Source organism: Hirundo rustica, chromosome 2 (assembly GCF_015227805.2).
Source record: "Hirundo rustica isolate bHirRus1 chromosome 2, bHirRus1.pri.v3, whole genome shotgun sequence".
NCBI classification, from domain to species: Eukaryota; Metazoa; Chordata; class Aves; order Passeriformes; family Hirundinidae; genus Hirundo; species Hirundo rustica.
In genome coordinates this window covers 29488093-29502893 of record NC_053451.1, presented here as the reverse complement: position 1 = coordinate 29502893, position 14801 = coordinate 29488093, and the positions used below count along the sequence as shown (strand labels likewise).

The 14801-nt window shown below is 46.3% G+C and overlaps 1 protein-coding gene and 1 gene segment (V, D, J or C); one reads left to right on the top strand and one right to left on the bottom strand.

Moving 5' to 3' along the window:
- The window catches only part of LOC120749495 (T cell receptor beta constant 2-like), a 41605-nt gene that overhangs the window by 6559 nt on the left and 20245 nt on the right, over window positions 1-14801 (top strand).
- Window positions 5327-8424, bottom strand: LOC120749072 (trypsin I-P1-like). Its single transcript, XM_040056192.2, has 5 exons — window positions 8385-8424; window positions 7493-7661; window positions 6633-6886; window positions 5873-6009; window positions 5327-5476 (listed from the first exon to the last, which is right to left on the bottom strand). Exons 1-5 carry the CDS (start codon window positions 8422-8424, stop codon window positions 5327-5329), a joined length of 750 nt encoding a protein of 249 aa, XP_039912126.2.

The following is a 14801-nucleotide window of genomic DNA, read 5'->3' as shown; positions in this document are numbered from 1 at the left end:
CTGCTGTTTCCTTGTGGCCGTGCTGGCCCCTCTGGGTAAGTGAACTCAATGCAGCCCTGAGCACCTCCACTGATCCTGCTGCTGCTCTCCCAGCTTTGTAGCCAGGTCCTGGCAGTGCTTCCTTCTGCAGAGCTTCCTGTGCTGAGGATAAGCAGGGAATGTGGTGGGCAGGAATCCTGGAATCTTCTGCAATGGCTGTCTCTTTGTCATTCTTTGTGCAGCCCCTACATGGGTTCTGGTTGTGGAAACAAACCGGCCCAGGAATGCACCTTGCCTATTGAAGAGAAATTGTTAATTCACCTGCTGATTTCAAGAGCTGTCCCATGCCTTGAATTGCTCCTTTAGCTGCCCTCTTTCTTGACACCTCTTCCATACCAACGCATGGTGCCTAGTTCAAAATTTTTCCCATTTATTACTTCCCCTCATTGCTGCTTCTTTTCCTTTCCAGTGGTAGCCCTGGAACAGTCTCCAGACATGGTGATAAAGGAAGGCCAGTCCGTGAATCTGGAATGTTCCCAGAAGAAATCCAACTACAGAGCTATGTACTGGTTCATGCGGCCTTCAGAGAAGAATTCCAGTCTGACCCAGTTGGTTTATGCCTATGAAGGTGCTAACGCAGCAGTGGAGAAGGGATTTGAGAGCCATTTCAAGAGCAGCGACATCAAAGGAGACAGTATCACCCTCACAATAGAACGTGCCTTTCTCAATGACTCTGGCACATACTACTGTGCAGAGAGTGAACACAGTGGTGAAGCTGCTGAGGGAGCTGAGCACAAACTTGTCCCTGCACACACAGGACCTGCTCTCCACCTCAAGGGTGCTGAACCAGGCAGGGTGATCACTTCTCACTCATTCGCTCCTCTGCTTCCGAGCTTTGCCCTCCTCTCCTTCTCAGATACTGTCCGTTTATTTGTCCATCTTTGTGTCCTTGCTACTCCAGGCCTCCCTCTGCTTTGAACTCTTCTTTCCTCTACACTTTCTTCGGTCAGCTATTCTTCTTCCCTCTCTCTCCCTTCCCTTCCCTTCCCTTCCCTTCCCTTCCCTTCCCTTCCCTTCCCTTCCCTTCCCTTCCCTTCCCTTCCCTTCCCTTCCCTTCCCTTCCCTTCCCTTCCCTTCCCTTCCCTTCCCTTCCCTTCCCTTCCCTTCCCTTCCCTTCCCTTCCCTTCCCTTCCCTTCCCTTCCCTTCCCTTCCCTTCCCTTCCCTTCCCTTCCCTTCCCTTCCCTTCCTTCCCTTCCCTTCCCTTCCCTTCCCTTCCCTTCCCTTCCCTTCCCTTCCCTTCCCTTCCCTTCCCTTCCCTTCCCTTCCCTTCCCTTCCCTTCCCTTCCCTTCCCTTCCCTTCCCTTCCCTTCCCTTCCCCACCTTCTTCTTTCTGCCTTCAACCTGCACTCCATTCAGTTCCTCTTACTTAACTCCAGTCAACCCTGCTCACGATTGTCACAGTCAAACAGAAGGAGTGCTTGTGTGGGAAGTTCTTGGTGCACCTGGAGCTAAAGGCAGGGCCAGGCAGGTGTGGAAGTAGCCAGTACCCTGTGGGAGCTGCCCACACGCTCCTCGGTTAGAACGACTTGTCTGTGGTTGTTCTGTGGCCAAGGAATATCAACAGCAGAGCACAAGCCTGTGCTTACTCAGGTAAGGTATTATTTCCTCCAAGTAGAGTGGTGTCTGGGACAGGATACACCTGCCTTCCACGCTTTGATCCACACACAGTTTATCTTCAGCAAACACATTATTTAGATTACAGGTTAGGTTAGCAAGCGGAGCAGATAACGGAAATTTCCCACACATTACAGCGTTCTGTTCATCAGTGATTCAGACGAAGGGGTAGAGAGTCTTCCCCTGAAGTTCACTGATAACACCAAGTTAGGAGGAATTTCTGATACCCCAGAGTGCTGTGCAGCCCTTCAGAGGAACCTCAACAGGTTGGGGAGATGGGCAGAGAGGAACCTTCTGAAATGCAGCAAAGGGAAATGCAGGGCTCTGCACGTGGGGAGGAATAACCCGAGGCAGCGGCACAAGCTGGGGGCTGACCTGCTGGGAAGCAGCTCTGCAGAGACGGAACTGGGCGTTGTGATGGACAAGAAGCTGTCCATGAGCCAGCAATGTGGCCTGCTGCCATGTGCTCTGGGATGACTCTGCTTGAGCAGGGATGGTTGGAGCAGTGACCCTGTGAGGTCCCTTCTCAGCTGACCCATTCTGTGATTCTGTCCTGCATAACACCCACCCGTGCCCAGCACAGGCCTGCACGGGGCACTCCAGGTGCTTCCCACCCTGCAGGTTCCCTTGCTAGCACTGAGCTCTGCCACCTACTGCACTCCCAGCTCCTCCTGCACAGCCACACTCACACACAGCAGGAAGCCAGAGGAGCAGAGCACAAGCACTTCCTGACTGCCTGCAGGTGTCATTCCCCACCGTTCCCGGACAGACAACTGCCTCGGCACATTTCAGACTGCCTCCCACTCCCCTGCCCAGCCACACAGAGACGCATCTCCTCCTCTCCACCTCCCCGTCTTACACATCTCCCTGTCGCTGCTGTCAGCAGGGGCAGGTTGCTGGAAGGAGGGGGCCTTTCTCCATGGAGTTCCACCGCTTCCTTGGGGCCATCCTGCTCCCTGTGGGTAAGTGGGCTTCCCTTCCTCGGCAGCAGCTGCACTGGAGCTGCTGCTGCTGCCTCCTCAGCTGTGCTCCCCATTGCTGGCAGTGCCCCTGCCCCAAGGCTTCCAGGGGGAGGATGGGCAATGAACCAGGAGAGCTTTTCCACCACCCAATGAATCGGAAAACTCTGCAAAGCTGCAAATTCATTTTGTCCTGTCCTGTTTTTAATACTTCACTTGAGAGTAGCAAAGTCATTACTTCTCAAAACCGATTGACTGTTGCATTTGTAGCTACTTTGACTGGGGATTTTGGATCCTATGTGTCTTTTTCAGAGCAATAGGGCTTTCTCCCAAAGCTTTCTGATACCCTGGTGGCATTTCATCCTATGACATACTACAAGGATGAGCATTTTTGTCCTCTTTTACTATGTTTTCATCTTCTTTTCTTTTAGTAGAGATGGGATTAATACACGGGAGTCGCAGTCTCATGTTCAGACTCTGTGTTTAATAATTCTTATCTATATTACAGTCTTACGAGTTTTGAGCTCTGACTAGCAAGATAGAAAATGGAGATGTCTCCAAATCTTTCAATGGCTATTTAGGCATAATTTGTCCTATAATGAGATGACTCCTATATTATTTATACTTTTAACCCAATAATGACCTTACAAGTTCTGCAATGTGGGCCTTTTTTCGCCCAATAAAAAAACCAAACACCCAATACCAAGAAGAAGAATGTGAAGAAGGACTTAAACACTTTAAATCCTCCATATTGCTTCTCATAAATTTCTATATACTAAAATCTTAAATTCTACATTTCCAGAATTCCAACACTCTTTAATATATTTCACTTCCCTACCTTTCTTCTCCTGTCTTTCCAGGCTGGGCCATTCAGCAATCACCAGATACAGTTGTCCGGGTGGGAGACACCGTGACTCTGGAATGTTCTGCATCAGGGAAAGAGTTCATATACTTGTACTGGTACAAGGTACCCATGGAGAAGGATGCCGGGATGCAGCTGGTTGTATATTCAGTGGAAGGGAGCAAAGCAGATATTGAGGAGGAATTCAAAAATCGCTTCCAGAGTGATGGGACTAAGAACAACCATTTATCTGTGAGGATACAGCATGTCCTGCTCAATGACACAGGCACATATTTCTGTGCTGAGCAAGATCCACAGTGGCTCAAAGGCTACTGCAGCACAGCACAAACCATTCCAGGCAAACAGGGATCTGCCACCAGCACACACTGGGCCCTGTGTTTGACAGAACTTTGTTTTCTTCACCTGACCTCCAACTCTTCAGGAAAGACAGTGTATGTCTGTCTGTCTGTCCATCTGTCTGTCATCTGCATGGTCTCTAGCTGCTTTTCTGTTCTTTCCCATCTCTGAATTATCTTTTGACTCTCATTTCTTCTTGTCCTCCCTGTCTCAGCTCATTTCTCTGCCATTCAAACTGCTTCTCACTTTCCTCATTTCATTTCTTTCTGTCTGTCCCCCTGACCTTTCCTCTCTGTCCTTGTACACCAAGTCCCTTCCTCTTTCCTATTCCCTTCCTCATCCATCTCTCCTTGCTTTCTTTCTGCTATGTCAGCCCCTCATGGTAAAGCAGGATGTGCAATAATTCACACATCACTTTCCCTCTCCACCAGCTGGAAGGACAAGGCCCACTGCTCCTTGGCCCCACTGGTCTCCAGGGAATGGGCACTCTGATGTTCGCCAGGGACCCCAAGTTACACCACTGCCCTGTGACCTGAACACTGATGTTTGTCATGTAACCCATGTCTTGACCGTGCCTCCGTCCAGGGACTCTGAGGAAAGTGTCCTTGGCGGCAGCCCGGTACTCGTGGCTACCATCACTCCCTGAGCCTTTCTTCTTGCCCTCCTGTCTCTTTCATTTTCTGTCTTCCTTTTAGTTTTCATTCTTTTCTAGTTTTTTGCCTTTTTTCTTAATTCCTTCTCTCCTGCTTTCTTCTTGCCTTCCTCCCATTCTTTCTCATGTTTCCACTTCCCTCCCAGCTGTAAGTTTTTTCTTCCTGCAGCTTTTTTACCTTCCCTCCTCACTTCCCACCTTCCTCTCAACCACCCTTCTTTTCTTCAAGTGATTTGGGACAGCACAGCCTCTGCAAGCACAGAACATGACAGACCAATCAGCGTCCTGGCAAGGACCAGCTCTTCAACATGGCAGATCCAAAGTCTCTACTCCAATGCTCTGCCTCCTTCTGACCTGGGAAAACACCACCCTCACCCCTCCTCCATTCATTCACTCATGCGGTGGTATCAGCAGGCTCAAAGAAAGGATAACATGCTGCAGTTGCTAGTGTTCCTTCCCACGGGAAGGGAGACAGGCAAGGTTTGAGAATGAATTTCAGAATCGCTACAACAACTTTTGAAATATGGGCTACTGCTTGTCCTGTTCAAAAAAACCAGAAATTATGTTCTACTCCAGAAACAAGAGCAAGTAATTAACTGAAAGACTCCTGATGATGAGTCTGCAAAGCGTTCCAAGACCCTTTCAATTGAGAGGTACTACAAATAATAAATATTTTCCCTTGAGTGTTGTTCACTGGCACAGTGTCCATACCACAGCCTCTGGAAAATTACAGATTTACAGTGCAACATATACAAAGTAGGGGTGTCTGAAAGTTTTTATTATTTTTTCATCATTTTTACTTGTCCAGACCCAAAAGAACAGAAATGATGATGAGAAAATACAGGTCACACCTAGCGAGCATCTCAGTTGGAGGCCATGGTGGATCGGATCCAGGAGACGTAGTTGCAAACCTTGGTGTAAACTCCGGGATAGCCCCTCTGGGCACATCCAATACCCCAGGAAACAATGCCCTGGAGCTGTCCATTGCAGACCACGGGACCGCCGGAATCTCCCTGTGCACACAAAGGGTAGGGATATTCAGCACATGGCATCAGCCTAAGCAATGAGCCAGAGATCCCTGAGGTCACTGAATTTGGAGGAAGCCCCGGCAGGCGTACTCTGCACAAAGGTTCTACAAAGGCTATTTCTGATTCACACTCTCCACCTGATGCTACCATGCCTGACTTGAGCCCCAGTGGAACCACAGCTCAGGATGAGTCAGCTGCCTGGTTTTGCCAGATGGGGCACTGGGCAAACATTCAGGATATGTGCTCCTGAAGCCTCTGCTGTCGTTCAAGAACTCAGATTCACCAGTGCAGTGAGTATAGCTGACTCTGTAATGTGAAGGCCACTTCAGCTGGGAAAAGGCAGGAGAGAAATGACTGGGAAAGGAGAGGCAGATGATTTACCTGGCAGGAGTCTTTTCCTCCCTCCAGGAATCCTACACACATCATGTTCTTGGTAATTTGTCCAGGGTAGGCATCAGAGCAGTCGGCAGCAGAGAGGACAGGAGCCTTCAGGCACTGCAGTTGGTCTGGGTAGTTGCCTACAAGGAAAGAGGGAGAAATAGTTGATGGCATTGCTGAGTCCTTTTCAGGGCTCAGAGAAGATCGTAGCAGAAAAGCAAATGCTGGACACCCTGTTCTTGCAGCCCTCCTGCTTCCTCTCAACAGCAAACACAGAATGGCTCCATGGGTTCCTTCTGTAGAGATGGAACAAATTCCACCCATGGGCCCACCATTCTATACTGCAGCCACCTTAACTTTTCTGGTACCTGGAATTTCATCAATTGGCAAGAGTGGGAAGAAGACACTGGAAGAAACCTGAGCCTCAGGAAAACCCTCCTCTCCTTTTGTGCAGGTTTAGATGTCATCAGAGAAATGGAAACCACTTGCCATGCGCATCTCTGACCATTGATGTGAGAGAATGGAGGTCTCTTGAAGGGATTGTAGATCCACAGTCCCAGATTCCACCGTTATTCTCAGAGAACTGACAACTCTGTTGACATCAGCTGAATCCGCTGTGCAGTGCCTACACTGACCCATGGCTCAAAAAACATGTCCCACAGCTCTCCCCTGTGTTTTAGCCTGTCCTGTTGGGGGTTAATGGTGAGGTCTTAGGGAATGTCCTGGGCCCCCAAGTGTCTGTGCACTCTCCCAGAGTACTCACTGCCACTGCTGAGAGTGTTGCCCCAGCCGGAGATCAGGCAGGTGGTGCCGGTGGCCACGCAGCTGGTAGGCAGAGGAATGGTTTGGACAGCTTTGTTGAGCTGGGCTGGGGTGGCCAGCTTGATGAGCATGATGTCATTGTCCAGGGTGTAGGCGCTGTAGCCAGAGTGGCGGATGACTTTAGCAGAGTTGATAAACTGCTGTGTGGATTCGGTGAGTTCCAGGTTGTGTTTCCCGAGCTGCACTTGGATGCGACTGGAAAAGAGAAGGCACAGCATGTCCTTACTGCCACTGGCAGGTTGAGAGAAACCTCCCTGTCACTGAGTGCACTCGCTCCACCATCACTGCCACAGAAGCCTTCTGGGGCAGGGGATCTTTCTAGTCCTGCAAGGAGCCCTGGGGATCCACACCGAGATCTTAACCCACTCCCAGAACAGGTGGTGGATTTCTGCAGGTTTATAAATGCATGACAGCTGTGGAATACACAGCAGCACTTTATACAAATGTTCTGGGACAAGGCACACTGCTCTAGCCTATCCTCGTTCCTCTTCCTCTTCTTCAGGGACAATGCTTTAGTGAGATTCATGCAATTGATAAGAAATCACAGCGCTGAACTTGTTGCTTGATTATCCCATTGTTATTTCAGAAAGTGTTTTGCTTTCACAGAAACGTTTGCAGAAGTGGAAAACACCTCAGGATGCCTCGGCCCAGTTTCCTGAATGATCCACCTATCCCTTGGCTGTCTCTGATCAGAAGGGAGGCACTTACATATTTCTATCTCATAGCTCAGAATTCCTGCTGGAAGTGAACTGGAAGACAGAAGTAGGTTTATATATAGAAGGATGTAATTTTTCCACTCACGATTTGTAGCAGTGAGCAGCCGACACCACCCACTGGCTGCTGATGAGGGAACCTCCACAGAAGTGATATCCAGAATTCAGGGACACCTGGTAGGGCACAGAGTTCTTTGCACAGGTGTAGCCTCCCACAATCTTGTCATCATCATCTTCAGCAAAGGTGGGGAAGGCAACTGGGAGACAAGAAGTGGCATGTGTCAACAGCTGGCCTGAGGTAATGTGGCCTGTAATCTGCCCTGTAATCTGCCCTGTGGCTGCCTGTCTGAAGCCCCTCACTTGTAGGCTCCCCTTCTGTGGGCACTCAGGGCAGCAGTGCTGGGCAGATCTAAGGCACATCCATTTGCTGCACCCTCAAAGGAGGGATCTGACCTGCACTGGTGCCTCACATAACTGCAGCTAAAGCCCTGCTGGCTACTCCCTGAGGCAACAAGGACATAGAAATGCTCTTGTTGGATCTGATCATGGGTGTGTCTTTCCCAGGATCCTGTCTACTGAAACAGCCAAGGGTTGACTGAGGGAAAATGTAGAAACAAGTGTGCAGTGATATTATCCTGGAGCACCTATCCAGGGTCCAAAATTTTGCAGTTGCCTTAGGACTTCTGTGGCCAGAAGTATTCCCTGAGCACTCCTTAGTCCTGAAGGAGGAGGCAGCCTTTTGCTGAAGCTATGGCTGCATCTCTATAGCTGGGTCAGGAACCCCCATGAAGGCGCTCATTCCCCAGCTTCTGGCACAGGGCATTACGTACAGACGGAAGATGGAAGTTGCAGGGCTCTGCCTTCAAACTTCTGCTAGTCAAAACTGGACTTGGCTTTCCCCCACTAGGCTACCTTGCAGTTTTGCTCATAAAATCAGCTTCCTATTAAATGACAGAAACAGAAATAAAAAATATACTCACCAGCCACCCCAATAAAGGCGAGAAGCAGCAGGCACTTCATGGTCTTGATTCAGCCTCAAGCCCAGACTGGATGACTGGACGTGGGAGCCGCTAGAAATACATTTTTGGTAATGGTCTTATCTCAAGTCCAAGGTTTTCTCCAGACAAAAATACACAGTGGAAAATTTGAAGATCCAAATGTGGGCATTAACAGGCATTGGTAGAATGTACAAACAACGTACCCGTTAATCATAAACCTCTGCTAAGATAGAGAGCTATTTTAATTATTCTGTAAGGTAGCCCTCAGTCTAAAAATACCTTCTGGCTTTGGAAGATGTGTAGTTGTTGGTCTGTCTCATTCTTATACACAGCACCTGTTGAGAACAACTCTCAAACCTCTTTTGGATTCCTCTGTGCTGATGGTATCTTTCTTAAAATTCATATTTTTACCTGAAGTTGCATATTGTAGGTAGTGGACAGAAAGATACATTGTTTTTCTTTGGTGGGGGGTGGGGAAATCCAGCAAATCCAGTGGTTAACTTTGTTAATTTTATTTTACTTGAAGGGATTGTGTGTTTTTTATCATATGCATCACAGTGTTTTCCTCAATCAAATTCCTCCATCGTAATTTCAAAAGGGAGGATAGAAAAACTATCCTGTGTCCCCTACCACTTCCCAACTTAAACGGTTCAAATGTGGGAATGCTCAGCATCTCCCTTTTCTGATTTCTCTCTGCCAGCCTGTATTAAAGTACCTGCCCAAGTACCAAACCATGCTTTTATTCGTCTTTGGAATGTTCTACAGAGACTCATTTTTGCCACACAAGGATTTCAGTATAATGCTGAAGTTTCTGAGTGTAATGTAGATGAGCAATAATCCTGTGAACACAAATAGTGAGATCTCTGAAATCCCTCTCTGCAGGAGTGGGGATTTCTGTCATGTCGCAAAGCTTACTAAAGCTTAATGTTTTGCTGAATAATCATGTTCATTCTCCAAGCAGCTGCCAACTTCATCATGTTAGCTCCTGAAAGACACAGGGCTCTCTCCAGAGACAGTGAAGAGAAGCCATATGTTTGGAGGTGCTGGAATAGCTTGAGAGACTAAATAGGAATACTGCTCCTACTCTGTTTCTTGATTAAATTTTTGTGGGCCCTGGAGGACTGATACACACAGTGTCACTGTCCAAGTGTTAATTTTTCTTCGTATTGAAGTACAAGTCCAAGGTTGGGGACTCCTCCAATGGGATGCATGAGTTCTGTTGCTCTTTAAACTGGTATTAGTGCACAGCTTTCTTACATGCATGTTTTATCCTGCAAAAGAAAAAAGGATTAGAAGCTTCCTGTGGGAAAAGAAAATGACCATAACAGAACAAAGAGAGTCAAAAATTGCCAAAGCTGTCCAATGCCATTATAACTAAGTGGAGCAAGAAAAGTTTCCAGTTTACTGTAGTGTTTCATTTGATCTGTGGATTTCTAATTTCTTTGTCCAAAACATCTATGTCATTGGCATAGAAGGATACCTATGTTTTAGAAAGATATTTTTCCTGATCTGTATCTCTCATATCCTGTAAGGTAACCTTTAGGCTTTGACTGCTTCTCTTTCCTTCCTTTCGTGGAGTTTTACATTTGGTTTAATATCCACACAAATTTCAGGTGAATTAGCAATTGAGCATTTGAATCAGGAAACTTGACCGTCCCTGCCTTTATCTTGGTACATTTTGGTTTTTTTTCTTTGTTACTTATTTCATCTACTCTGATCTATAACTTATAAGTTATTCTTCACAACAGGAAGTGCATCATATAGGGCTGGCTGATAATCCCCAAGAACAACATGATCTCTGAATTTCCCTATGCTACTTGCTTAAATCAGCAAGAGGAGACTCCTGACCTCTTCCCAGGCTACTGCTAAATCTCACAGCCAAAGATCTGGATCACAGCTCCTGTGGCTCTTGTGTTCCTAAGTCCTTGATGGCAGGTATCTAGTGAACATACCTCAACCAAGCCTCTCTCACTCTCCTAAGAGCCTCTCTGACACCCATTCCAGAGGCTCCCATTAAGCCCAAAACTCCATGGTGTGTGCCCTGATCATGGGGCAAACTGGTGTCAAATGAAGGCAAATGGCATTTCTGATGCACGATTCAGAGGTCATCCAGCAAGCACTTTCACAGCAACCCTTCAGGCTTTTCCATGAGAACCACGGAGGATGGACAGACCCCTTTGAATTACAGTTGAAATTAGAACACTCTCTGATGACCCTCCTTTCTTTTTTAGGAGGAGAAATCCCTGTCTGAAACATAAATATTTCTGCTCAGTGCTGCTGAACATCCCAGAGACCCATTGAAATGTTTTTTATAGCAACCTTTAAAGAATATACTCAAGGATGTGCATCCATTGCTGCAAATGAGTTTCTCATTTCATGTCATGTAGTGATGCGGCAGTAGAAAGCTGGTGGCTCCTGGGGCACAGGAAGGGGTGGGGGAGGGGAGGCAGGGTGTGACTGAAGGGCAGCTGTGTTCGGTATTATTGATGGACAAGCAACGGCAACTTGTTTTTCTGGAACTCCACATTCCTAGTTCGAGTACTTTGGTCAGCTGGATCATCACAGGACTCAGTTATAGGAAATACATTTGTCCAAGCTGATGCAAGATCCTGGGAAAGAGAAACCTGTTGAGACTATGGGCTGACAGAGGTAAAGCTTCCCATGAGCATAAAGCACTCTGATTTCTTCACTACCTTGCAGCTGTTCTGTTTTTTGCTAACTTTGGGGGTAGGAGAAGAAGGAAAGTTATGACTTCTTTCGGAGTGCCTGAGCTCAGAAACTGGGGAGAGATTCTGGATGACTGTGGCCAGAGGCACTGAGGGAATAAAAAGCAAGGAAAGAACACGATACTAGAAAAAAGGGTAGGAAAATCCTAAGAACAGGGGTCCCACATTGAGACAGATGTGGATATAAAGCCTCAGCCTTTGAGGTGGGAAATAGACTGTATCCTAGTAATCTTCAGCAAGTAGCTGGACCAGAAAGGAAGGGCCTTGAAAGGACATAGCAGATGAGGGGCTTCAGATTTGAAAGTATTTATTTAATCCATCTCATCCAGCACATGATCAGTAAGAGAGCAGTCTAAATAACCTTCCCTGCAGGGTCTGTGTACCCCAAGACTATAAAAAATGGGCAATTTTAACATCTCCAAACCTAGGAGCTGACCCTTTCCTATAAAAATATGGGATGGAGAGTTTGGGAAACAAAAAAAAAAGAAAATTAAGGACTGGAAAAAGTGTAAAGGTAGTGATATGGAAAGTCAGATGGCTGGAAAAATCTGGGAAGAAGTTTAGAGGAGGCAGCCAGAAAGGCTGGCACAGTGAAATAGAATGGATGAGGAAGAGGAACTTTCACCAAACAAGCAGACAAGCTGCTTCCATTAGAAATAGAATTTGACTGGCCTGGTTGGGGGCGGGAGCTGTAAAGGTGCAGCATGAGTCTGACTGGGCAAGGGGTGACAAGCCTAAGGAGGAAGGATTTCTCTAAGAATTGTTTGCAAAAAATTGGCCCTGGAAAAACTTCCTGTACTAGTGTAGGCTACTGAAAGGAACTGGCCTGAGATACCTCAAATTCCCTAAAACTAAAGAGACATTTGATGCTCACAGTCACCACTGACTTGGATGCAGTCCTAGTCCGGACCTTATGCACTTAGCCTACGTGTAGGTCTGATAATGGGTTGTCAGAGCCTGCTCCGCATTGCAACAGGCATTTTTCTCTATCATTTGGGACAGGAAAGACCACCTTTGCCTGATGTTCTGTTTCATAACATTAGCTTCCAAATCCAGCACAAACCCTTGCTAAGCCAGTACTTACTGTTCCCAGTTTATTTTAAACATTCTTCAGTAGGAATATTTTCCTTATTCCCTTGGTTCTCTTCCATGTGGGCAGCATACCCCAGCCCTTTCCTTTGTCATAACCCTTCTACCGTCTCTTTTACCCTTAGGGAGGTGGTCTCACAGTTTCCCCCAAGCCTCACTCTTAGGCTGGGTTGACAGAGGGGAGGCTGCCACAGCTCCAGGCCCCTGGCCCAGCTGGCAGTAAGAATGAGAATGTCTCCCCAGTATTTATACAGATAAATACCAAGCATACATACATGTATACACAGCTGAACACATGGCTCAACACAGATGCACCCACAGAAACAGCACTGATGGCCTCATTTTTTGTCCCTCTCTGGCTGGGCTTTACAGTGGGAAATCAGGGTTCTAGACAAGGGTTCAATAGTGGGAAATACATGTGTGCAAGTTTTCCACAGGTTTCCATGCTTAGACACTGATCCCAGCGACTGCCACTGGATCCCAGTCACCACATGTACCAGCCCTTGGCCCTCTGAGCCCCCAAGTGCTGCAGCCCCACTCCAGTTGCCATTGTGTCCACACACACACCTCTCACACAGCTCCCTCTCCAAAAAATGCCTGGGACTCTCCTGCTTCCTCCGGTTGCCACCTCTCACTGTTCTTGCCATTAGAGACCCACACCTGGAGCCCAGGTCACCTCACTTACTTGCCAGGTAGTCTGGCTTCACCTTCACTAGTGACCAAACACTCACACAGCCTCCCTCTGCCAGCATGGGGAACACAGGGCCCCTCTTGTCTGTGGCCCTACTCCAGTGTCTGCTGCTTAAGTTCACCCACTGTGGTCTCTCCAGCTGCTGGTGCCTGTGGTCTGACTCCAGTTCCTAACCCTTACATGTCCAGACACAAAACACATTCACATAGAATAGACAGGTCCTCCCTCAGGTAAATACTTAGAAATGGAACTTAGTAAGATAGGGATTACACTGAACTAAGCCAGCACAAAGCATAGCAGGACAAGCATAGTCACCAGCATCCTGTGTATTTTATGTGAGTGGCCCATTTTATAACTGCATTCTGCAACACTTTTCTGCAACTAATCTCCCCCAAGTACAGTAGTTCAGGGCCTTGCTTGGGAAGACTGACCATACCTGCCCTTATCTTGGTACTTTTTTTGTTTTCCCTTGTTTCATCTTTAATCTTCAAAGAAAATAGACTGAAAGAATTAGACATTTTGATCCGAAAAATGAAAGGGTTGTCAAAAGGCAATTAAGCATATTAAGCAATTCCCGAGAGACACGCTAGGGGTCCTGAGTTACATCCAGATGTTTCCTTCCTTCGGAGGGTCTGCAATCATCTTTTGTTTCCTGAGAAAGAAAAGCTAATCAGAATAAAAATCTTCATCCTGGAATAAGTAATAAAATCTAACGCAAGTGATTAAAGAAGAAGGTGTATCCCAACTGCATTGAAATGATTTTGCCTTGTCTCAGAGTTCTTACACAGAAAAATCTTAGAATTAATTCCCCCAGTCTCCACAACCTGTTTCATTTCTCATCAAGTCTCTGAAACTGTTTCTCCCTCCAGGATTTAAGGTCTGACTACTACTGGGAAAAAAGTCTTTTAACAGGTTTGGCACGACTAAAATAATTAAATTAAAAATCTTGTACTGTCTTCATGCAAAAGGTATGCATTTTGGGGCATTGATCAAAGCAGCAGTGTCCCATGGTACTTACATATGGAACTGTCTCAGCAGGGTCCATGGAAGTGTCTAAAATTGTCCCATTCTAGCAATAAGGTGAAAGGACAAAATGTCAATAAAATTAAATTAAGAACATGAAAAACAAAATAAACCTTAAAAAAAAAAAAAAAAAAAAAAGAAAACCTTGTGAGAAGTAAAAGCTAAAAATATGCATCAAAGAATAATCAGTATTGAAACATCAAAGGATATGGAAGTATATTAAATCTGTTCAAATTTTTTTGCTAATTCATGTATTGACTTTGAAAACAGCATGAAAATTCAAAGAAAAATGTAAAAGTTATGGAAGGAATTAAAAAACCAAAAAGGTACATATAATCTGCAATTCCTTGACAAGTTAAAGAAACTGGCTCAACCTCATGGCAGCACAGGTAAGGAATAATTTCTCCTGAGAAAAACCCAGAACTGGCTAAACATCTTAGACTCAAAGTGTCCTTGGCAGTGGAGAACATACAAAACCTTGATACATCATATAAAATGCATTTTCATTCCTGACTGGGAAGAAGTTATAGCTTCTCAGGTAATTTCTGTTAACACCCGTAAAAATAAGGATTTAGAAAGTGAAAGAGAGAACATTCACTAACAAGTTTTTGAGATTTCCACTGCTCTGAATCCTGGAAGATTCAGGAACTAAGCCTCAGGCCCCATGAATTTACAATATTGCCAGGACAGAACATGCTTTTAATATAAATGTCTAGAGACCAAGCAAAGATATAAATCTCTCTAGAGCATCAGGCAAATATGGGAGAGGGGATAACAGCAAAATATGAAGAAAAAGAGAAAACCTCAGAAGTATCCCACAGGTTTTGGAAGCTGCAATATCCGGATTACTGAAGGTCATCAGAATTAAAT

Coding starts and splice junctions, on each gene's coding strand:
- LOC120749072 (XM_040056192.2), bottom strand. CDS start 8,424: ATGAAGTGCCTGCTGCTTCTCGCCTTTATTGGGGTGGCTG. Junction 7,662..8,384: donor CGCCTTTATTGGGGTGGCTG/GTGAGTATATTT, acceptor CTTGTCTCCCAG/TTGCCTTCCCCACCTTTGCT. Junction 6,010..6,632: donor CAACACTCTCAGCAGTGGCA/GTGAGTACTCTG, acceptor CTTTCCTTGTAG/GCAACTACCCAGACCAACTG.